At 37.0% G+C, this 24,165-nt stretch overlaps 1 protein-coding gene across 1 annotated transcript in view; it reads left to right on the top strand.

Moving 5' to 3' along the window:
- The window catches only part of CTNNA1 (catenin alpha 1), a 180,563-nt gene that overhangs the window by 21,406 nt on the left and 134,992 nt on the right, over positions 1–24,165 (top strand). The window contains exons 2-3 of the mRNA XM_090288239.1: positions 10,335–10,441; positions 12,005–12,200. Coding sequence (XP_090144365.1) covers positions 10,337–10,441; positions 12,005–12,200 — 301 coding nt within the window. The 5' untranslated portion in view covers positions 10,335–10,336. The remainder of the gene's footprint in view (positions 1–10,334; positions 10,442–12,004; positions 12,201–24,165) is intronic.

Raw genomic sequence — 24,165 nt, 5'->3', positions numbered from 1 at the left:
CCAGATTTCTCCATTGTAAAGCCACCTGTTCCCTTTTGTACTTAATCATTAACTGCTGTGATAATCTGGTAGGGGTTTCTAATTAGTCTTTGTGTTTCTAGCACCGAGCAGGATCCTGGTACATGGTAATTGGTCAGTCAGCTGTTGAATTAGTAACCAAATAGGTCATTAAAGACATATATTCTACAATAAGTTTTAGAGACAGTTCTTTTCTTGTTCTCTCACTCAGTCTGGGTAACTTTCTAGACTCTAGTCAAGTGCAGGCATCTTTTCTCCTGACTCTCCAAGAAAACCACAGCCCTCTTCTTCCTGTGGGCTTCTCAGCTCTGCCTTTTAGTCCCATTGTTCTAAAACAAAAACATCTCTTTCCTTTTGTCTCTCTTTCTCTTGTGCCTCCAGTCCAGATGCTGGTTTCATCTGTGCTTTGCTTTTCAGAACAGTCATCCAGTTTCTTATGGAAACACTGACCTCATATGCATCCATGTCAGCTGTCTGTTAGGAGGGCTGAGTGCAGTTTTCTATTAAACATTTGCATTGTTAATGGTCTCAGTCATATGGGGTGGAACCTAAATAAATGAATACAGATATCCAGTTCTTACTGCAAATAGTCTACTGTTGGAACTTTTTTTTGGTTGGTTTGTTTTTTCCTTCACATGGTCTCTCATCTCTTGCTCTGTGCTCCAGCCACATTGTTTTTCTTTTTTTTTCTGAGTTCTAGGAGATGCGGCCTTGCCTCTCTCACCTCTGCCTATAATGCTCTTCCCCTAGATGCTGCCTCTTCCTTGTCTTTCAGGTTTCACCGAAAATGTTATCAAGACAGGAAGGTCCTTGAAGGACTGTACATAGTTTCACTATCATTAATTACCTGATCATTTTTTTCCTAGCACTGATACCTTTCTTATTTATGCCATTACTACAGTGTATGTTTCATGAAGGTAGAGTTTTTGGTCTTGTTCTGTGCTGTCTGTAATAGTGCCTGTATGGATAAGACACCCAAATACTTGCTGATTGAATGGCTCCGTGGTTGACTGAACATTTTTTAAGGTTTACCTTTTCCCCTTAGCTTAGTGTTTTTGTTCATCATTGTGTCTCCTGATGCTTGTGGCAGGGCAGTTCTTTCATTCTGCTGCCCCTGTGCTCCCCATTGCCTCAAGAAAATAAGAAAAGGAACAAAATGAGAGTGATTAAATGTTTTATTATGATTAACAAATCATCTTTAAAAATAATTGTAATCATAATAGTCATAATATTTAAAAAATAATAAATCTTAGCCAAGTGTCCTTTTTCTCATAGATTTGTGTATCTGGAAGGAGAGTGGTGACTTCTATGTGCTATATAGATACCTGATACAAAATCTATTTGTATATGATTAGTTGATGGCATATAAATGATTGTTTATTTAATCCAGTTACTCTGCGGTAGATGGGAAATTTTTCACTTTGTGTTTTGACTCAGGTTTGATCAAGGCTAAGCATTTTTTTGGACCGTGATATTGTATTTGTGATTAGAAAGAGTACATTTTTTTGGGAAAATATCATGTTTTCTTCTGTTTATATGGAACATGTGTTTTTATACCTCTTATTTGGTTGTCCTACCTTCTCGCCTCTGCTCTCAATACCCAACCAGTTTATATTTTAGAAGGTGACAGGCTTGGGGGAGGATTTAGTAAAAGATGCAGGTGAGTCTTAATTACAAGGGTTACCTTGGTGTTTCCTTTTTTTTTTTTGAGAGCTGAGATTCCAATAGCAGTGTTAACCCTGTTTAATGCAAAAGCAACCTGGCATCCTTGTGACTGAACTGAACTAGTAATCCACAGTTCTATATCTTGTACAGTGTGACAGTTAATGTTACTGTGGGTACTTTTAATTTCTAAATTTTCTGATTTGCATTTAAATGAGCCATACTAATATTGCATTACCTTAACCTTGCTGTTAAAAAAAATTGGCGTTAAGTAGCATGGTAAAGATATTCTAAAGCTTTGGAGCAGACACGGTTTAAGAATGATGTGGCCATTCTGTTGTAAATGAACATTTAATATCTTTGAAGAAGGTATGTAGCTCTTTGCAGGAAAGAGGCAGTTTGCCAGCAGTCTCCTTAGTTCTGATGGAGCTATGCTTTTATTTTCTGCTTGCTTCTTCATTTCTCTATCATAAAGATTGCTGGTCAAACGCCCCTTTCTGAATTTATAGCGAAATTTTGCTTTATAGCCAGGATTGCTGTTTATAAGATAATGAAGACTGAATAATTACAGTTTAACTTTTTATTTAGTTCCACTAAGCATGATCCCTCCTGGAAAAACCTAAGGTCACTGTAATTCATTAAGGTTGGCTAGCTCTAGTAGGTTTTGTAATAGATCTTGTGAAGGAGTGCTCTGTAAGTTACCAGTAATTGGAAAACTTAGAAACTGCCAAGAGTTTAAAACTTATTTGTTTAGCTACTCTAAACAATATCATTAATTGTAGAGAAGCAGAGATATGACTAAGATTAAGGCAGGAGCTCGGTCTTGGTAGGCTTGTAAATATTTTAAAATCAAGTTGCATAAGTTCAGTTCAACTAATACTGTGTTTGCTCTGCACAAAGCACCTTCTTGCCAGCAACTTAAGGGATATAAAGAAACGTAAGTGTAGTCATCATCCTTAAACTTAAAATATAGCTAGAAAGACCACAGGCTGAACCTGGGGAAAGTTAATTATATTTGACAGAACAATACAGAGGCTATGGAGAGATAATATAAATGAAAGGAGTACTAGAATTTCAGGGCTGGAAGAACTTGAAGCTTAGAATTCAGCCCCTTTCATTTTATAGATGAGAAAACTGAGGATCCACTGAGGTGAAGTGATTGCCCAGCCAAGGTCAGCTAAGTTAGTGATAAACCTGGTCCAGAGCCATGTTCTTTCCAGAGAACATATGCTCATTAGATTTTAAATATGTCTACTTTTTGAAGTCCTTTTGGGTCGGGGTCACCAAAAGTATAACTTGGCTCTGTAGTATAGTTTAATAATGTTTAATGTCACTCCTGGCAGGGCCTTTGATTAGAGATGCTGTGCTAGGCAGTCTGCTTCCATCATGGTTTTTGAAAGACTTGAAAACACACTGAATGTGGGGTCCCAATTTTCAAGTGTCAGTGTACAGTATTCCCTCACTTATCGCGGGTATTATGTTCTAGACCCCCCTGCGAAGTAGGAACCTTACATTTATTCTACACTCTTAAACCTACGTAACTTTAACAACACACGTATACAGTACCACAAAATCCCGTGATATAGTGAAAAATCCGCAGTAAATAATTAAATATAATATTATAATATTCTAAAAAATCCCGTGATACAGTGAGGCCGAGATAAGTGAACCGTGATATAGAGACGGACTAGTACTCAGACACATTTGCTTGTCCCACACAATGGTAAAATATTTTTGAACTAGTTTCCAATGTTACAGTTGGGAGCTGTCATGTAAAAATCTGCATCTCTAGATCTCTTGAAAAATTGGATGACTTGCTAACCCTAAGTGGGCATAATAAAGATTGCCTAGAGCTGATGGGCAGCTGGGCATATACATTCCTGATTAACCAGCCCTGCCCCATGCTAGTAGTCTCTAACAGTGTAGCATAGAGTCAGGTGTCATTGGCAATTCATTATTATGCTTACACTCTGCCTTTATTGGAATTAAGAAAGAAGTGAAATTATCTTGTAACCCAAAATATCAAAGTTAGGAAAAAGAGGAGACCAAGAAAGCTTTTTTTGAAAACTTTTTATTTTTATTTTTAACATACGTATAAATCTTCAGGAAACTCTTACTCTTTCTCTTAAAACAAAACCTCCTTTTTCTCCAAGTGTCAGAAGCCTTTTTCTTTAGTTTTTTTTTCCTGACTGGACCGGCCCAGTGTTTGCAGGCTCACCTTGGGCAGCTTCCTCCTCCTCCTTCCAAGTATCTCCAAACAGCCTTCCTCGCCTTTCTCCACAGTTTCCCTTGGCCCGAGACCCTATCTCCCAGACCTGTGTTATCATCTTGGTTCCCAGTTTTGCTCATGTAGGAAAAGTGACCTGAGCTGTGGGTTCTAAAGCAATAGGAATGTGTATGTACTGCTTGGGACCTTGATTTGCTGTTTTTCAAAACTTACCAACTCCTCAGGCCTAGTGCTTTTCCCCAGGCCGGGGTTGGGCTATAACTGGCTTCACTAATATCTTGGCTCCCTCCTCTCTTCAACTCTTGAAAGGTTTTGTTTGTGTTGATGCAGTGGCTATAGAATGCTAGGATAAGAAATGCAGAATCCATAGGACAAAACATTCTTTCTGAAATGTCTTCTCTGTGACATACGATGACATTTGCTTGAGCTGTTAGCCCTTTAGCAATATAGAGCACTCCATCTTCTAAAGTTTATTGATTTGGGCTGATCAGTTTGGTGGAGAAATAATCTTTAAAACCGAAAGGAGAGACCTGACAAAATCTGAGTGTAGAGAACATACTTGTGCACTTGGAATGAAACAAATTCCCTAAAAACTGGCATTCTGTATATCCATATTAAGGAAATCTGAATTCCTTTTGGCACGTCATCCCCAGCGATTCTAGAATTTTTTGATGCTTAGATAAGTCTTGGTGAAATGTTAGATGATGCCTGTGCTGATATTTTCAGCAATATCTAAAGGGGTCCACCTCTTCGTTGTCATTTAAGTATGCATTTATGCGAGATGATGAAAACAGATATTTTTATATTAAAGTTGTCAAGAGCGGGCTAGTCATAGATATGTGCTTTTCTATCTTGTCCTATCAACATTTTAATACAGATTTTAACAATTAAAAGGAAATGAAATTTTAAAAATCAATTCTTCAGGCACACTAGCCACATTTTAAGACATCTTTCCCTTCTCCCCTCCTTTTCTTCTTTTCCTCCATTCTCCTCCTCTTACCACCTTCTTTATTTCCCCTTCCTCACTATTCCTCCTCTCTTCCTAACCTCTTCACTTCCTCCATCCCTTCTCCCTTCCTATCCCTTTTGTTCTGTTTTCTGTTTTCCTTGTCCTTTCCCTCCCTTCCTCCTCTCTTCCTCCAATTTTCTCTCCCACTTTCCATCCCTCTCTGTATATATACATAATTTAATACATTACTTTTTCTGAACGATATGAAAGTTGCAGATGACATGCTCATTACATGAAACAAGGACATAGCTACAATATAATATAAAATTATATAATTATACAATTATATTGTATAATATATACAATATAAAATTTAACATAGATATAATATCTAATTCAAAATCCATTTTCAAATTTTATCAATTGTCTCAGAATTTTTTCTTCCAGGGGGTGGGATGAGGGGAGGGGTAAAGGGGGAAAATTGGGACAACTCTAATAGCATAAAAAATAAAAAAATGTTTAACTTTCAAAAAAAATTGTATTTTTCTTCCAATACAATTTCCATCCAGAATGATGCATTTAGTTGTCATGTCTTTTTTAGCTTCCTTGAATCTGGAAGAATTTTTCATTCTACCTTTGTTTTTCTTATCTTGACATTTTTGAAGACTACTGTCAGTCATTTTGTAGCCTGTCCCTCACTCTGCGTGTGATGTTTGCTCAAGATGAGATTGATGCTATGTAGTTTTGGTAGGCAATACCACAGAAAGTGATATTGTATCCTTTCTCAGAGTGTATTTTATCAGGAGGTACATGACGTCAATTTGTCCCATTATTGGGGATGTTAATTTTGATCATTTGATTAAGGTGGTGTCTCCCAGTTTCTCTAAAGTTACTATATTACACCCTCTTTGCAATCAATAAATCTCTTGGGAATTACCATGGGACTATGTAAATATTCAGTTTCTTAGTAATCTTTCACCCACTTGGTTTAGCATTCTCTGGTGATTCTTGCCTGAATCAATTATTATGGTTCATAAGTGGAGTTTTTTTTCTAAATACATTATTTCTTTTACTAATAAAACTAGTAAATTTAGTTTTACATTTATTACTGTACTGTATGGGAGAACTTTTCTTCTTTATTCATATTAACACGGATTCATGGATTCTCATTTCTTTTCAGTGGATTATAATTACTTTCATTTAATCTTCACGAAAACCCTCTAAAGCAGTGGTTCTCAACCTGTGGGTCATGACCCCTTTGGGGGTCGAACAACCCTTTCACAGGGGTCGCCTAAGACCATCGGGAAACATATATAGATTACATATTGTTTTTGTGATTAATCACTGTGCTTTAATTATGTTCAATTTGTAACAATGAAAATACATTCTGCATATCACATATTTACATTATGATTCATAACAGTAGCAAAATTACAGTTATGAAGTAGCAACGGAAATAATTTTATGGTTGGAGGTCACCACAACATGAGGAACTGTATTAAAGGGTCGCGGCATTAGGAAGGTTGAGAACCACTGCTCTAAAGGTAATGACTTATTTTATGAATGAGGGAACAAGTTCAAAGTGGTTAGTGATAACATGCCTTTTGATTGTATCAACCTTCTTATATCTTATAAAATATTCTATTTTTATTACAAAAAATTACTTTCTAAATATCTGTAATTTTATAATATCAGAAAATACAGTTAAACAAAATGGAATGTTAAAACCACCCAGAACCCCCAACTCTCAGGGACAACATTGTTAATATTTTGGTTTATATATCCAGACATCTTTTTCCCCCTCAAGTTATACTTCATATTGCATATTGTATATGAAATATATAACTTCGTAGTATGTATTTTGAACATTTACTCAAACTTTTACAACTTTGCAGCGTTAAAAACATTTAAAAAAATTTATTGATTTGAGAGAGAAAGAGAGAAAGAGATGTCAATTTGTTGCTCTGCCTATTCATTCATTGGTTGATTTCTGTATGTGCCTTGACTGGGGATCAAACCACAACCTGGTATATCTGGATGACACTCAACTAGGTGAGCTACCTGGCCAGGGCTCCTCCACTTAAAAAAAAACAAAAAACAAAAAAAGATTTTACTTATTTATTTTTAGAGAAAGGAGAAGGGAGGGAGATAGGGAGAGAACCATCGATTGGTTTCCTCTCTTATGCTCCCATCTGGGGGACTGAATGCAACCCAGGCACGTGCCCTGATCTTTCTGTTTGTGGGACATCATCCAATCCACTGAGCCATGCCAGTTAGGGCTCCTCCATTTTTTAAAGGAAAAATTTTAGATATATAAGAAGCTGAAAAATAAACCTGTGAATAAATCTGCCTAGTCACATGTCCTCCACCTGGAGTTAATGATTATGAGTATTTTTTATAATGTCTTGATCATTGTATGTATATGTTTTCACTTTTGCTGAACCATTTGAAAATTGCAGGCATTTTGACACTATACCCTTAAGTATTTCAACATGCATTTCCTAAAAATAGTCATTTTTGTACATAGCTACAATTTCATTATCACACCTATGAAATTGAGCAATAATTACATATCACCAAAAATTAACAAATATTAAAAATTTACCAATTTTCCTACAAATGTCTTAATAGCTCTTTGTTTTAAACCAGACTCCAAACGAGATACATGTAATTCATTAGATTCTTATGTCTCCTGTTCCTTATAGTCTAGAATAATCCTCCTACTCCTAAGTATTGACTGAATAGTTAAGCCCTCATTGTCTTTTAGAATGCCATATATTCTGTATTTGTCTGTTTCTTCATGGTGTTTTTTTTTTCTTTTAAATTTATTTGTTTATTTATTTTTAGAGAGAGGGGAAAGGAGAAAGAGGGAGAGAAACATCACTGTGTGGTTGCCTCTCACTTGTGCCCCCAACTGGGAACCTGACGTGCAACCTAGTCCTGTGCCCTCACTGGGAATCAAACCAGGAACACTTTGTTTGCAGGCTGACGCTCAATACACTGAGTCAGAGCAGCCAGGGCTTTTTTTTTTTTTTTTTAAACCATTCATCTGTATCCTCTATAAACATCTTCTTATAAACTTGAAATTCAGTCTAGGTTAGGGTGGTTTCTTAATTTGCAGTTGACTTTACAGTAGAAAAATTTTGTCTGTTTTCAGCAACAGAAATTTAGCATTTCCTTCTGTATTAACGTAGACAATAAACCAGTTTTAAGTTAAACCCGTAACTTTGTCACCAGTAGGAATCTCAGTGCTTTTTCTATCTGCAAAAATTATGATATGATGTCTTGAAAAAATATGCATGTTCATTTCTTTGAATTAGTCATAAGATTTCCTACCAGATTTTATTTACTGAAGCACATATAATGAAGCACATATATTGCTCTATTATACATGTTTGTGAAGTATTTTGGTAGCTAAGTTTTAATATATGTGTTTCTTTTATAATCTTTTGAATGGCATTTCATGCATTTAAAAAACATTCTGAGAAAGGGTCTGTAGCTGCACTGTCCAATACAGAAGCTGCTAGCCACAGGAGCACTTGATGTGGATTGTTTGTATTTAAATGTGCCCTAAGTGTAAAACATCCTAGATTTTGAACATTTAGCAGTATGTAAAATATCTCAAGTAATTTTTAAAAATTCCGATTATATATTGAAAAAATGTTTTAAATATATTGTTTAAATAAATAAAATATATTTTGTTATTTCAATTGGACAAGCTGCTGTATAGGCTTTCGTAGACTGCAGAAGGATCAATGGCATTGAAAAAGGTGTAGAATCCTTACAGAGAAGCTTCATTAGACTGAGATTAAACATTTAACTTAATTTTACTATTCCACAACACTCTGCTCAGTTTATAGTGACACTGAGGCTCTTGAATAAACATTTAAAACTTTTTTCATCAAGAATACTTTATAGGTAATATAGGATACTTTATATTTTATCATATTAGGGGATGTATAACATCAGGTGTTTCATTATTAGCAATGCCAAGATAATTTGTTTAAGGGCATGACCATTAAACTGTATGGCGTGACCATACAATTTCAACATTGTAAAGGTACTTCTTATCCTCTTTGCAATTAGTGGGTAATGATACTTTGAGCACCTTACAGATACCCTGTTCCCCAATATCCTTTCACCTAATGATGTTAATATTCATTGATAATACTTACTTGAATCAGTTATTACACAGGGGTTTGCGAAATGGTCATTTTCTAACCTTAGTCTGTATTCATGCTAAAGAAATTTTCTCCCTACCTTCTTTCTTTTCTTTTGTCATAGGGTCATCAATCAATCATAGTTACAGTCATTGTTCTTGCTACTCAGATTGTTGTAAATTTGGGCAATAGAACGATCTTTTTGATATGATCATGTTAGTTTTTGTGCCCTTTCTTGCTTCCTGCACAATAAGATATCTCAGACCTGGAATAAGACTCTTTTTCTTGAGGAGTATGGTTTCCTTTTGATTAGAAATGATATTTAATAGAAATATAGAATTGGTCAGTTAGAACATTTTTTTCCCCCTAAATTTTGACAACATTGTTTTTTAAGAGCCCAGTTTCCCACTGGTGGTTTGGTTGTGATTTATTCAGTGATCTGTTTGACAGCTAAGTAGTTTACAGTTTTTAATAATTGTACAGTGCAGTTCTGGACATAATTTTATCCAGGTTTTTCACATGCATCTTAATATTTCATTTAGAGTAAAATTCTAGAAGTTGAATTTTTGATTTATGAGAATGTACCCATGAAATTTTAAAGTTCTAACAATGTGTTGTTTGGAAAGTTTATATTAGTGTTTATCTCAACTACATACCTCTCCTATCTTTTTATCTTTAATCTTTAAGGCACTATTAGAAACAAAAACTAACTGCTTGGTATTTTCATTGAAGTCTTTTCCCCTAGTCTTAAAGCCTGTGTTTAATGGAAGTTTACTTTGATACTGATACAGTGATGTTTGACAGTGTTACTTGAAATTTCTTCTGTCTATGAGTGATAATAGCTGTAGGTGCAGAGGGTAGTGTTATATTTTGATAGAGTAAGACAAGATGTTCTCTATGAACCCATCAAAAAATGAAGTGAGGTGTACCATTTAGATAATACCGTACTATAAATATTGTAGAGTAAGAAAAATAAAGATCTTTTGTATTAGTCTTCCTTCACTTGAGCTTTTCGTCCTGCTTCTAAGTTGGCATGGAAAAACTGGAAGCAGAAATGTCTTGGTAACAGAGAAGCCCAAAACTAAAGGCTCTACATGTTTGGGAATGCCCTCTTATATAGTGCCTCTAATATTTGTAAACTTGAAATGTTAAGAGGTTATAAGAGTTACTGGCCCCTCATGTGCAGGCTAGTAAGAATATTTTTTCATCTTGTGAATGTAGCTTTCCTGATATGAAAGTCCTTAAGTAGGATATTTGTTACATATTTCATTGTTTGTGTTTGATGTTTACCTGACTTTGGTTTTTGCTTTTCTTTCAGAAATGACTGCTGTACACACAGGCAACATAAACTTCAAATGGGATCCCAAAAGTCTAGAGATCAGGACTCTGGCAGTTGAAAGACTGTTGGAGCCCCTTGTTACACAGGTAAGAATCTGAAAACAAATACACATGTAGTTGTTTTATAACATGGTTCCATAGTGGTAGGTCTGGCTAACAAACAGAACAAGGTTATTTAGTTCAGAGGTTTAATTTGAGTGCTTGAGTTTAGGTTGATAGTACTTAGGTGATTTGGCTCCACTGATAATTAAATATTGTTGTATGGATTCATTTAAGCCTTTAGAAACAATCTTTTAGTTGCTGTCGTTTTCTTCAGACTTGTTGGCAATAATATGGGCTAGTAGTATGTAGTGCAACTTTCCAAATTTTTGCACTTTGCAGACATTTTCTTGGCATCATTCTTTTCTTGGAACATCCAAGAAAGATGGGATATGGAACCTTGACCGTTTAGTCTCTTCATCCTGTTTAATACTTTTCATTCTCTCTTAGCAGGTAATTTAATTTGAGGATGTAGGTTTGGTATGGTCTGGTACACATACAATATCACAATATGATGACATTTCATTAACTGTTAGCAACCAGCTTTGTACTTTTACTGTTTTGGCACAGTTTACTAGTGTGCGTGTATGTGTGAGAGAGACAAAATGTAGTGGTATGTGCTATCTTTAAAAAAATACTCCATTGCAACTGATAAATATAAACTAGTACTATAAATAAATATATGTATACAGACACACATATGTGTGTGTATATATACATAATTTTAGAAGATGTAGGGGTGTGCGATAAGACTCAGTTATGTTTACTTTCTTGGAGCCCATTTACTACAGCTCTCAGTAGGTCTTCTGTGTGACAGATTATGCTGATGACAGAGCTTTAGTCATCCTCATTCTACAGAGTATGTGGTACTCTATGTGTTTATGGTGGTTAATGTCTGGGACTTAAAGCACCATTGTGGTAGGTTACCTTGGACAGTTGTTTCTTTCTTAAGGGCCTTCACTAATTAATTGCTGAGATTTGTGTGAATAAACTGTGAAAAGATTTCAGAAGTAAGTTATCCTAAAACATTTTGCATAGCCTGAAATGGGGAAAATTTGACTTCTTTCTGAAAGAATTTTTAAAAATTGAATTTATTGGGGGTGACATAGGTTAATAAAATTATGTTGGTTTTAGGTGTACAATTCTATAATACATCATCTGTATATTGCATTGTGTTCAACATCCAAAGTCAGGTCTCCTTCAATCCATCACCATGTCTCCCCCCCCATACCCTCTTGTACCTCCCTGTACCCCCAGGAACTTCTTGATGACATAGAAACAAGTGGAGATATCTTAACTTTTTTCTAATTTAATTTGTAATTTATAAAATTAAACTAAAACCCTAATGATCATGTTTGAGGAATTAAGATATTTTTTATATTTCTTATCTTACATGTTGAGAACTAAATTATTTTGGAAACTAAATAGAGTATCATTGCTATATATTTTAAATATGGAAGGAGTTGTATGTTATTTGTTAAAGCTTGATAGAATCAATGTAATGTTTCATTTTTGTTATGAATGGTTCTTGCTGTTTTTAAAGATGTTAGTCTTTCTGTTATTTTCATTTTAATTGACTGCAGTTTAATTTTTTTTAAATGGAACTTTTAGGTTACGACTCTGGTAAACACTAATAGTAAGGGCCCCTCTAATAAGAAGAGAGGTCGTTCTAAGAAGGCCCATGTTTTGGCTGCATCTGTTGAACAAGCAACTGAGAATTTCTTGGAGAAGGGGGATAAAATTGCAAAGGAGAGTCAGTTTCTCAAGGAGGAGCTTGTGGCTGCTGTAGAAGATGTTCGAAAACAAGGTAGGTTAATACTGCTTTTTATATATAGAGAGGCAGACCTTTCTAGAAAATGAATCCTTGAAGGTGACTATTTGAGGTCAATATTCTCATTCTTATGCTTGCCAGTTGCTCAATAACTAATAATATTCAGTTATTGGAGATATATTAAGTTGTACTGGCTTAAATTTTAATCAGGACAGAGAGTAATAAAGACCTTTTTTTTTTTTGAGAATCTGAATTCACTTCTCTTGGATGTTCTAAGTAAAAAAGTTCAGTCTTAGAAATGTTGTAAAACAATTTGATAGAAAGTAAGTGGTGCAAAAGTTTTCCTTTCATCCTGTGTAATTCCTTTTTTAGTTCATGCCAAAGATATAGGGATGACAAAATGGGAAAATGTTCAGCAATTCTGAAAATAACATAGAAATTGCCTCATTCTGTCAGACTGGTATGTTAAATCAGTCATATGTATTTGCACTGGTTTGAGTTTGAAATAAATTGAATCTGGGCTTAAAAGAATCATGTTTTGGGAAAACTCAGAATTAATGGAAGGTGAAATTATAGGTTACCTATCGGTAGTTATTATTAAAGGAACTGTCATCACTCTGATGCTATAAGTGTGATGATAAAGAGGACTTTAAATGTGAAAAATTAACTTTTTGTCACCTGTAAGTTTGTTAAACTTGTGATCCAGCAGGAGAACTTCAACAAAGATATAGCTTTCTGTAGAGTCATTGGATATCAGCTGAGGTGAACTGAGCCCCTTCTCTGTGTAGGTATTTTACTGGCCTTTGGGAGAATATTAGTGGATCTCTGATGGCTGACAGCAATGTGCATACATAGTCCACTGGAATCTTATGTCAAATTCATCCTTGTGACAGTACCTCTAAAGGGGCAGTGTGTTAAATGGGAGATGCCATCTTTAGTTCTGAATTTGTGAATTAAAAACCTTGAATGGTAAATATTTTTCTCAGTTTTCAGGCTGAAGTTCAAAGACAATTTTTGAGCTTCTTGTTGAAAAAATTAGGATGGCTGTCACTTCATTGTCCTCTGTGTGAAACTTGTACTCCCCAGGCCTTTTTGCCTCCTGTCATGAAACTTTACAATATTAACAGATGAATTTGGCCATGTTCATTGAGTCTAGTGACTAAGACATTTGTTTTCAAAATACATTTAATTGTTGCAGGTAACTTTTTTACTCTGTAAGTGTTCCTTGTTTTAGAATTTTCTTTCATGCAAATCTGTAGCACTCACAGATACATACTCCCCTACCCCCAATTTTGAATGTTTCTAAATTTGTTTTCTTGTTGTTGTTGTTGTTTTTTATATCTGAGAAAATCTTTTATGTGACTCTGAATCATAAGTACTTGTCTGTCCCAGCCCAACTTTGCAGTTAGTTATGATCATGATCTATTCTTCATAACTTGCCTTTCCCTTGAGGGGGGAAAAAACGAAAACAAATGTAACTGCCTCTCATTGTCATTACTGCATCAGATATAAAGAGCTGAAGTGCCTTGCCTTTTTCTTTTGGCTTATTTCTTTGGAAACTCTTAACTAATGGTGTTGAAATGCCTTTCCTATCATAAATAGAACAAAGAATACATATTATGAAAATGGTTAAGCACAGATTCTTTAATCAACCAAACCTTGTTGGTTCTGTTGTTGAAGGCGTTTACTTATTATTTGAAACCCTATAGTGGTGTTAATATATCTACAGATTCTTTGATACCCTTCCCTTAAAAAGTGAAGCCCAACTTTGAGCCTTTTAAATGTGTGTTGGTCTTAAGAGAGTCTCTTCTTTGTCAAGGATTGAATGTGGTGGGAGTGATACTATCTACTTTCAAAGCAAAGTCATAAAAAGTGTATAGTATTCATCTGGCTCTTTCTTATGGATTATTCAGTGTAGGGGAAGCTGGCTGCTATTTATGAGGATACTCAGGAGCTCCAATGGAGAGGAACTGTTTGCTGAGCATGTGAGTAAGATACTTAGAAAGCAGATCCTCCAGCTCCAGTTGAGTTTCAGAGGATGGGAGCTCCAACCAACCCTGAATTTCTGACCAGAAAACAGGGAGACAATAAATTTTATTTTAAGTTACCAGCTTTTAGGGTAATCTGTTAGGTTGCAAAAGATAATTAATACACCTTTCCCAGGTCTGGCATCAGTGGCCCTGACCACTTAGGTAAAACTGACCTAAATGCTCTGAATTTTATTGGTGTATAAAACACATAGTAATGGTGATTTATCTAGAGCTTCATAGCAGATTGACTAATGAGGTAATTGGAATTCTTTGTACTTCAAGTCTGTTGCTTTTCCACTGGAACGCTTAATTGCTGAAGGGTCTATAGGAAGATTTCTTTGTTTGCAATCAGTGTGGACTACTTTTGTCTATAGGACAAGCTGACAGTTTTATTTTATTTTATTTTTATTTATTTGTGCGTGTGTGTGTGTGTGTGTGTGTGTGTGAGTGAAGGGCCAGGTGGGAAATATTTTAGACCTTCTGGCTATAAGGTCTCTGTTGATTCTATTCAGTTCTGCAGATGTATTGGGAAAGCAGCTATGAAGATACATAAACAAATGCGTATGGTGTGTTCCAATAAAAGTTGTTTATAAAAACATGATGGGCCATATTTAACCCCCAGGCTATAGTTAGTTGACCACTGACCTAGGGTTTTGCCAGACTGTTAAAGATATGAGCCTATTGCTTTATTAAAAAAAATCCTTGCCTGAGGATATGTTTATTGATTTTTAGAGAGAGGGTGTTACAGAACCCCTGGGCTGCTCCAAATGAAGCAGAACCCACGGGCTGTTTTGTTAGGGGCCCGATTGCCCGCCTCCAGAATTATGACTCTCAATACCAGAGTTTAGTGAAAAGAAAAAGAATTGTTTATTTAATAGTTATATAGATTTAGATTTTTTGCAGATTTCTGCCGTTAGGTCTTATTTTCCTTAAAACACCCACAAACACATATTTCTGCCTCCCCCTTCCAAACCAGGCTAGTTTTAGAAAAGTTAGAGATACCGTTTCCCTACTTCCTAGACACAATTCAGCTTTACTGGTAGCTGCCAGTCATTCAGTTCTGATTGGGGAGGCCTTTCTGTGTTGTGGTGCCTGCCAGCTTTTAATCCAGAACCGCGTGAATTCCCAGCCTCCTTCTAAGCTGCATGGAGTTTTTCCTTCTTAAAGCAGCATGGTGTACCCTCTTAAAACCACATGGTGTACCCTCCTTTGTAATCCGCATGGAGAACTTCTCAAAACCGCGTAGTCAGTCCCATTAAAATGTCTGCCGCTTATTTTTAAATCCCTGACTGCGTCCTGTGATGCATTCAGCATGGTCCCCAGTTCTGACCATTCACAGAACCTCACACAAGCTCTGTGTGCTTTTTCCATACCATCCCCTGGTCCAAGACCCCTCCCATCTTCCTGGGCCTTGGATGCATTAAATCCATTTGCCTAACAAAGACACTAGCCCCTAGCCTCAGGCATGTGAAGGCATCCTGAAAGCTGCTTTCGTTTCCCCATCCCCCAGCCTGCGAGCTCTGGGGGTTTTTGGACCCCCCCCACCCCCCCACTTTCTGTAACAAGAGGGGTGGGAGGAGAGAGAGAGAAACATTGATGTGAGAGAGAAATATCAATTGGGTGCCTGGGGATCCCGACTGGGGATCCAACACATGACCTGGGAATGTGCCCTGACTGGCAATCAAACCCGTGACCTTTTGGTGATGCTCCAACCAACTTAGCCACCAGGCCAGGGCAAAGGGGTATGAGCTTACTGTATTAAAAAAATATTTATAACTCTTGAGCCAAAAATTAGACCTTTATCTTTGAGTTTGTATAAGCAATGTGCTTTCTGTGCAATCAGAATTGAATGTATATAGTTTTTCAGCATAGTTTAATTTTCTTTTTGTATTTGCTCCTGATTACATGAATAATAAAAGTTTGTGAGTGCACTAAAACCATATCATAAGCATCATCAGTGGGTAAAAGATTCACACATATAAAGGCAGGGTCACTTTATCTCAAAGCTATTGAAATAACCAAGTGTGCCTGCTATGGTGGTTGGGAGCCAGTTGTCAATTACATGGCATCCAAATCCCTGTGATCTAGGGGTTTTGTTGTACTGCCAGTCAGCCCAAACAAGTTGTTGTAACTACCTTATATGGATTGAGGAATACATGTGCCTCTTAGATTTATAGTTGTTTCTCTTTTGGAGGCCCTGCCCTCCTACCTCCCACCCTGAATTTTTTATACTTTATGCTTTTTATTCCTAGCTCTTATCACAGTGGTAGTTAAATAATTTGTTGTCTTCCACTCTTTAGTCTCCAGTAGGGCAGGTTCTGTCTTGGCCTGATGACAATTCTCTGTGGCACCTATTATGGTTTCTGGTCCACGATAGGCACTTGAATATTTTAGGAAGATAATTGACTATGTTCTCAAAGAAGTGTCTGAGAAGAGGCTCTGTCTCAAAAATTAAATGTTTTACTTCCTAGTGCTAAATGTAAATACAGGGGTAAGGGTGGCAAATCTTTCCTCAACAACAACAACAAAAAAAGATATCATTAACATAACAAAATTCACCATTTTAAAGTGTATAATTCAGTGATTTTTAGTGTATTCAGAGTTTTGCAGCTATCACCATTACCTAATTTCAGAACATTTTCATCAATCCAAGAAGAAATCTCATACCCATTAATAGTTACTTCTCATATATTTTTAACAATACGTAGAAAAGAGTAAGGGCATTTTATGAATCCTCAAATAGGGCTCTGACGAGAAAATGAGGGCCCTCAGCTGAGCAGGAGACATCCAAGGGACAGGGTTGGGAAGGACTAAATGAAACTTGTTTGAAAAAGGAGAGACATTGAAAAAAGAGGACCAGCAATGGTAAATTCGAAGTGGAGTGATAAGGAGTAGCTTCTTTTAAAACAGGGTTTTTTAATCCATTAGTTCCAATCCACAGTTGCATCTCAAAGGCAAGATCAGAGACTTGCTGCTACATCAGTAACTTCTTGCCTAGAGTAGCTCACAGGCATTTTGGGTGGGTAAAGGAGGAGAAGGCCCAAAGAAGCTGAAGTACGCCTTGATGTATTCCTGCGCTGCTTCTAATGATGCTCTGCTCAGTAAAGGAGCCACGTTGATGATTGGTGTACTGGATAACAATGGATTTCCTGGGAAAAAGCTTGTGTCAGAGACTGTCTTCTAGCAGACAGGGGGTGATTTTTTCTGTTATGTCTTAGAGTTTATAATCAGGATGCATGGATATGAAAAGTAAACTAATAGCGTGAGTGGGATGGAGGAAATGGAATGGGATGGGAGTGTAAGCATGGGGTTGGGAAAACTTCCTGAAGTTCATTGGATCTTGAAAGGTGGAAGAAGGGAAGGGAAAACTCATCCAAGTAAGAAAAACAGCAGATACAAGATGTGCATGAGACAATGGTGAGGGCCCAGACTTAACTAGGCTGCTGGAAAAAGAGGTTGGAGCTAGATTTAGAGGGTTGTTTGGAATGCCACGTGAAGAAGGGAGGACTACCAGGGAAATGATACAGTCAGAAGTCTGTGGTTGTACTAGGTCTCACAGGTTCAGATCACCATATACTTGAACATACCTAGTGACGCAGAACTCGCTACCTCTGGAAGCAGCTTTTTCTAACATTGCTTTGTGTTTACTTATTTTTAACTTTTTATTTATTGATTTTAGAGGGGGGGCGGAGAGAGAGAGGGAGAAAGAAAGAAACAGAGACATCAGTTTGTTGTCCCACTTATTTATGCATTCATTGGTTGATTCTTGTATGTGCCCTGATCCCAGGGATTGAACCCACAACCTTGGCATATCAATATGATGCTCTAACCAACTAAGCTACCCAATTAGGGTTGCTTTGTCTTTAGTTTTAAAGGTTTTTTTTTTTTTTTCTTAAACTGAAATATGTCTTTTCTTCCTGTTTTAATAAGTTCTGCTGGGCCCTGACTGCTGTGGCACAGTGAGTTGGGCACCATCTTGCAAGTCAAAAGGTTGCTGGTTTGATTCCCAGTCAGGACACATGGCATGCGAGAGGCAACCAGTTGATATTTCTCTCCCTTTCAACCTCCCTTCCCCTCTCTCTAAAAAAAAAAAAAAAAAAAGAAAGAAATGAGTAAAATCTTTAAAAAGGGGGGCAGGGGTTGAGAGTCTGGTGTCAGGACCAGTCAGGAGAGATGGGGGTAAGGTGGGGGGTGAGATGGAGCTGTTAAGGAAAGAGAGATTGGTCAATTATCAGGCACAGTAACTGCCAGCTTGGCTGGAGCAACTGATCTTCCTTTTTTTTTAAAAGATTTTATTTATTTTTAGAGAGAGGGGAAGGGAGGGAGAAAGAGAGGAAGAGAAACATCACTGTTGGAGAGAGATACATCGATTGGTTGCCTCTCGCACTCTCACAACTAGGGACCTGGCCCACAACCCAGGCATGTGCCCTGACTGAGAATCGAACTGACGACCTTTCAGGACCTTTCATTTGGCAAGCCAGCACTCAATCAATCCACTGAGCTACACCAGCCAGGGCTGATCTTCCTTATAGATAAATCTAAGGAACCTTGGGGAAAAAATACAATAAAGATTAAATAAAAAATAATAAGGGAACCTGAGTGGAAAAATTGTAATAATATATTTTCCTATGATTTAAATTTAGGGAATGTATTGAGGCAGTGTGTGCTACTAAAAAACTTCTAAAATTACTGTCTAAAACTGTCTAAAATTAGCATATTCTCAGCTAACAGTCATTAAGATTCTGCTGTGCCAGTTTTCAGTCAAGGTAAAAAAAAAAATTCTATTATAATACTTGCTTCAGTGTTTATTTACACCTATAAGTCATCTAACAGGTTATTTATTTCATTTTTCTTGACTTTTTATTTTGATTCACCGGAAGTTGCAATGATAGTAGAGTGGTTCGGTGTACCCTTTACACAGTTTCCCCCAGTGGTTACATATTATGGAACTATATTACAGTGTTAGAGTGTCAACATCGGGAAATTGACTTTGGCACAATATGTGGATATCGGCAGCCGTCCGTCTTGAGAGACGATGGTGTAGCTTCTTAAGAGTCTATCTGCACCGCCGAGAATGGTTGTGCAGTCCGACTCGGGAGTGACACGGTATCTGTCTCCTCCCGTGTTGAATCGACATCTTGCGATGACGCTGGAGTGTCCTCTCCAGTGAAGTTGAAGCTACAGAGCCTGGGCAGGGTGATATGGAGGGTCTGCTGTTGCCCATGCAGCAGACCCCCCCTCTCTTCGCAGCTGAAGGGTCCAAGGGAAAGACGAGTCAATACAGCTTGGCTTCAGGTGCGCCGCAGGAGTTGCCGGTGTTGACTACAACGTCAAACCGCCTTAGGGACTCCGGCTCCGGATTTTCTGTCGGGGTTTACTCCCTTAGCCTTTCCCCTGAAGAGGTATGCCGCAAGGCAGCGGAGGTTTTTTGGAATCAGAGTTTTCCTTCTCTGATGTGGATATAATTCTCTGGTTTTATCACATGTATAGATTTATGTAATGGTAATCACCACTGCAATCAAGATATAGAACTATTCCATTACCACAAAGCTCCCCCTCATGCTACCCCTTCATAATCAAACCCATACTACTTACATTTCCCTGTCATCCCTGACCCTTAGCAACTAATGTCTCCATCTCTAATTCTGTCATTTTCAAGAGTATTGTATAAATGGAATTATACAGTCTGTGGCCTTTTGAGACATTGACTTTTTTTCCTTCCACTAATAAACATGAAGCCCTTGAGAGCCTTGCAAATTAGTGTGTATATCAGTAGATTGTAATTTTCTATTGCTAGGTAGTAGTCCCTGGGTACTCCATGGTGTGGGTGCGGTTTGTCTTTTGATCCTCTTAAACAGGTCTCTTACATAATACAGGTTCTAAATTTTGATGAACTTCAATTTATTGATGACCTCCTGCCCCCATTTATGGATTATGCTTTTGGTGTCATGACTTAGAATTCTTCACCAAGCCATAGCTTTTGAAGATTTTCTTCAGTTTTAAGTTTTATAGTTTTACATTTTACATTTAAATCTGTGACTCATTTTGAGTTAATTTTTGTGAGGTTTAGGTCAAATTATTTTTTTTCCCCCTCCCTCAGTTGGCACCCAGTTATTTCATTACCATTTGTTGAAAAGACTGTCTCCATTGAACTGCTTAACACCCTTGTTAAAAATCAGTCAGCTGTACCTGTGTGGGATTATTTCTGGGTTCTCTTGTTTCATTGATCTATGTATTTTTCCCCGTTAATACCACACAATCTTTATTGCTTTAGTTATATGAGTGTTAGAATTGGATGGAGTGATTATACCTACTTTATTCTTTTTGCTTTTCCATATGAATTTTAGATAATCTTGTGTATATCTATAAAAAACGAGGATTTTGATAGGAATTGCATTGAACTTGTAATGAATTTGGGAAGAATTGACATTTTCACTATATTGTGTTTTCCAATCCATGAACAAAATATGTTTTCATCTGTTTAGATCTTCTTTATTTCTTTTTTTGGTGTTTAACATACAGGGTGGGGGAAAAAGTAAATTTACAGTTCTGAGTATGTAAAACATTTTATTCTTATAGTCGTCGTCGTCGTCGTCGGCAGCCGTCCGTCTCGAGAGACGATGGTGTAGCTTCTTAAGAGTATCTGCACCGCCGAGAATGGCTGTGCAGTCCGACTCGGGAGTGACACGGTATCTGTCTCCTCCCGTGTTGAATCGACATCTTGCGATGACGCTGGAGTGTCCTCTCCAGTGAAGCTGAAGCTACAGAGCCTGGGCAGGGTGATATGGAGGGTCTGCTGTTGCCCATGCAGCAGACCCCCCCTCTCTTCACAGCTGAAGGGTCCAAGGGAAAGACAGAGTCAATACAGCTTGGCTTCAGGTGCGCCGCAGGAGTTGCCGGTGTTGACTACAACGTCAAACCGCCTTAGGGACTCCAGCTCCGGATTTTCTGTCGGGGTTTACTCCCTTAGCCTTTCCCCTGAAGAGGTATGCCGCAAGGCAGCGGAGGTTTTTTGGAATCAGAGTTTTCCTTCTCTGATGTGCCCTGACTGGAAGATCGAACCAGCGACACTTAGCTCGCAGGCCGACGCTCAATCCACTGAGCCAAACCAGCCAGGGCTATTCTTATAGTATTATTTATCAATTATTGTATTGTTTTTCATATGAACAATTGTAAACCTACTTTTGCCCCATCCTCTGTAAGTTCTTTACATGTTTTCTTAGATTTACATTAATTCGTTTTTTGAACCATGGCTACATATGCATTTTACCCTAGTTTTAAGTATTATTTCCTTTTAAAACATTCACTAATTTCAGACTTTTTAAAACTAATGTAACCTTGAAATTTATAATCTTTAAAACTGTACACTTTCTATCGCATCATTTCTCTATTATTAGACTTAAAAGTTGTTTTTATGCTTTTGATATAAATTATTTATGCTTTTCTTTTAAAAAAATTATATCCTTATGGTACATTTCCAGGGGTAGGACTGTAGGGGGACAAATCTTTTTACAAATTAAATTCATTTACAACGGAGTGCACAAATCAGTGTACAGTTTGAAGTTTTACATATATATCTACCTACATAATTACCATTCAGAAAGTTTCATCAGGAACATAGGTTTTAGGGCTTTTAAAATATATTAGTAAATTCTTCTCTAGTAGGGTTATTATATCTTAGTTTGTTTAATATTCACATATTAGCAGTTATAAGTTACAGAAGTTCAGTTTGTTTACCAAAAACTTGTTTATGCAAAAAGGGAGTTTATGGGCCTTTATCATTGGGAATTTCAGGAGTATTGTAAGTCCTTACTTGATCTCATTGATAGGTTCTTAGAAACTGCAATTTTAAATGAAACAACGTATAATGAAATCAGTTTTACCGTAGGCTAATTGATATAAACAAGAATTAGGTTCCTATGGCATATTTCTGGTCACAAAAGTACCATCAGACTTCTAAGTAAAGACCTAAAACACTTCTAATATTAAACATTGAAATAAATGCGAGCTCTACAAATATTTAAGAAAGATTAATAAAAACAAGTAAAATAATTATTTTCCAAACTGCTTATTTCAGTTCAGGGTTGTGGGTGGCTGAAGCCTCTCCCTGCAGCTCAGAGTGTGAGGTGGGACCCACCCTGGACAGGATGCCCTTCTATTGCAAAGCCACTCACACCGCCTCTCATCTAGACCGGGACAATGTTGATGCACTAATTCACCTCATGTGCACATCTTTGGGGTGTGGGAGAAAGCCAGAGTACACAGAGAAAACACATGAGGACATGGGGAGATGTGCAAACTTCACACAGTATTGGCCCTGGCTCGGAATCAGTTCTTTTTTTGTTTTTTCTTTTTTTAAAATCAATGTTATGATGAAACAACATTGAACAAAATGACGTTGTTGGGACCTGTAGATCTTGAGTTCAGGCATGGTTAGATGAGACTGACTCAGATGTTATGAGTTTTTCTTTATCACTTGCCTCCATGTATTTTAGTTTACTTCTAATTTCTGTATACATATGGAAAAGATGCCCACCTCTAGTTTGAGCTGGTCATCCAGCTTTGTCATTCTAGCAGAAAAAGAACTTTTCTTCTTCGGTGTCTATATCTTAGTCATAGAGGGGACTGGTTAGCTTTGCCTGGATTTTGCTCAGCTCTGAACCAGTTCTGTTGCCAGAGGAGACTGACTAGCCAGCCTGGACTATATGTTCAACCCAAGACAAAAGAAATGGGTGGGAGAGTTCTTTATAGGAACAGGAGGTAAAGTGAAATGATGTTGAATAGAAATAAATTGTCTTTCTTGACAACTGCTAATGGGATAGTCTATTAAAATTTTTTTTGCTGTCTTTATAGGTATAAAATGCTATGCACTGTAAACAAATTTTGCATTATTTGGAGCTAACTGATGCTGTTTCTTCATGTATTTTAGTTAATACATTTAAAACACATGGTGCTTGTGAGAGTCCCTAGGTCAGTGATAGGTATCTGTAAACAGTAAATAGTGCTTTTTTGTTAATTTGTTGAAGCCCTGTTATTTTTCTTATTCATTGGACTTCTACCAGGTTTTCAAAAATTGAGACAAAGTCTATTGGGCCAGAGGTGCTAATTTTTTAGATTTCCTATTGCAGAGGTAGAATTTACTGGAGATGGAAATAGACATGACTGCATGTGTCTGTAATGGTTTTTAATTGTGGGGCCAGATTTATGGTAGTCCTGGAAAAGGTGATAGAGTTCTGTTGAACTGAGCAAGGATTGTGGCTAAAGCCAGTGACTTTTACTGTTTTCCAGACCATTTGGCTTGATTTCTCTTCCATGGTTGCCATACCACTAACCAGGCAGTCACCTCTTATGTATGTGCTATTTTTTCACATGGTAGATACCATGATAACATCTTGATAGTTCACTGTAGCCTCTTCCAATATTGAGTAACATTTAAGAGTGACACCTTTCATGTCTATTTATGTTTAGGCACTATTTGTCTTAACTTTTTTTGGGAGACTTTCTTTTCAAGTTCTGGTTTTCAAATCATGATTCCATTTTAGTATAGTGAAAGTGTATTGTTTTCTCAACTTCTTGGGAATGATCAGTGTTATTTAGTACTGTCTCAATTGTTACAAGAACCACTTTTTTTTCCCCCTGAAGATATGTCTTGTCATTTTTAGAGCAAGAAAGCAGTATTCATTCATCTACTAAAACAAGATTTAAAACTATTGAGTTTGCTAGCATATGCCTGATCTTATCAGCTATAGTTGATTGGTGAGCATACTTTTTAATGGTCTTGTTGCACAGGTAACATCGTAGCTTTTTAAATCTTCAAAGCACAGAATTGCCAACTCAGAATAAGCTGACAGTCTCTTAGGACAATGTCATAAAGAAGGGACAGGCAGTGAGGGTTTTTAATTGCTATTAAGAGACATTCTTTTATATATCTTAGTAATTGTGTAGTAAAATTGAAGACATAGAGGCTTATC

This window comes from Furipterus horrens, unplaced genomic scaffold (assembly GCF_987537825.1).
Source record: "Furipterus horrens unplaced genomic scaffold, mFurHor1.1.pri manual_scaffold_10, whole genome shotgun sequence".
NCBI lineage: Eukaryota > Metazoa > Chordata > Mammalia > Chiroptera > Furipteridae > Furipterus > Furipterus horrens.
This window is presented reverse-complemented; position numbering and strand designations above follow the sequence as displayed.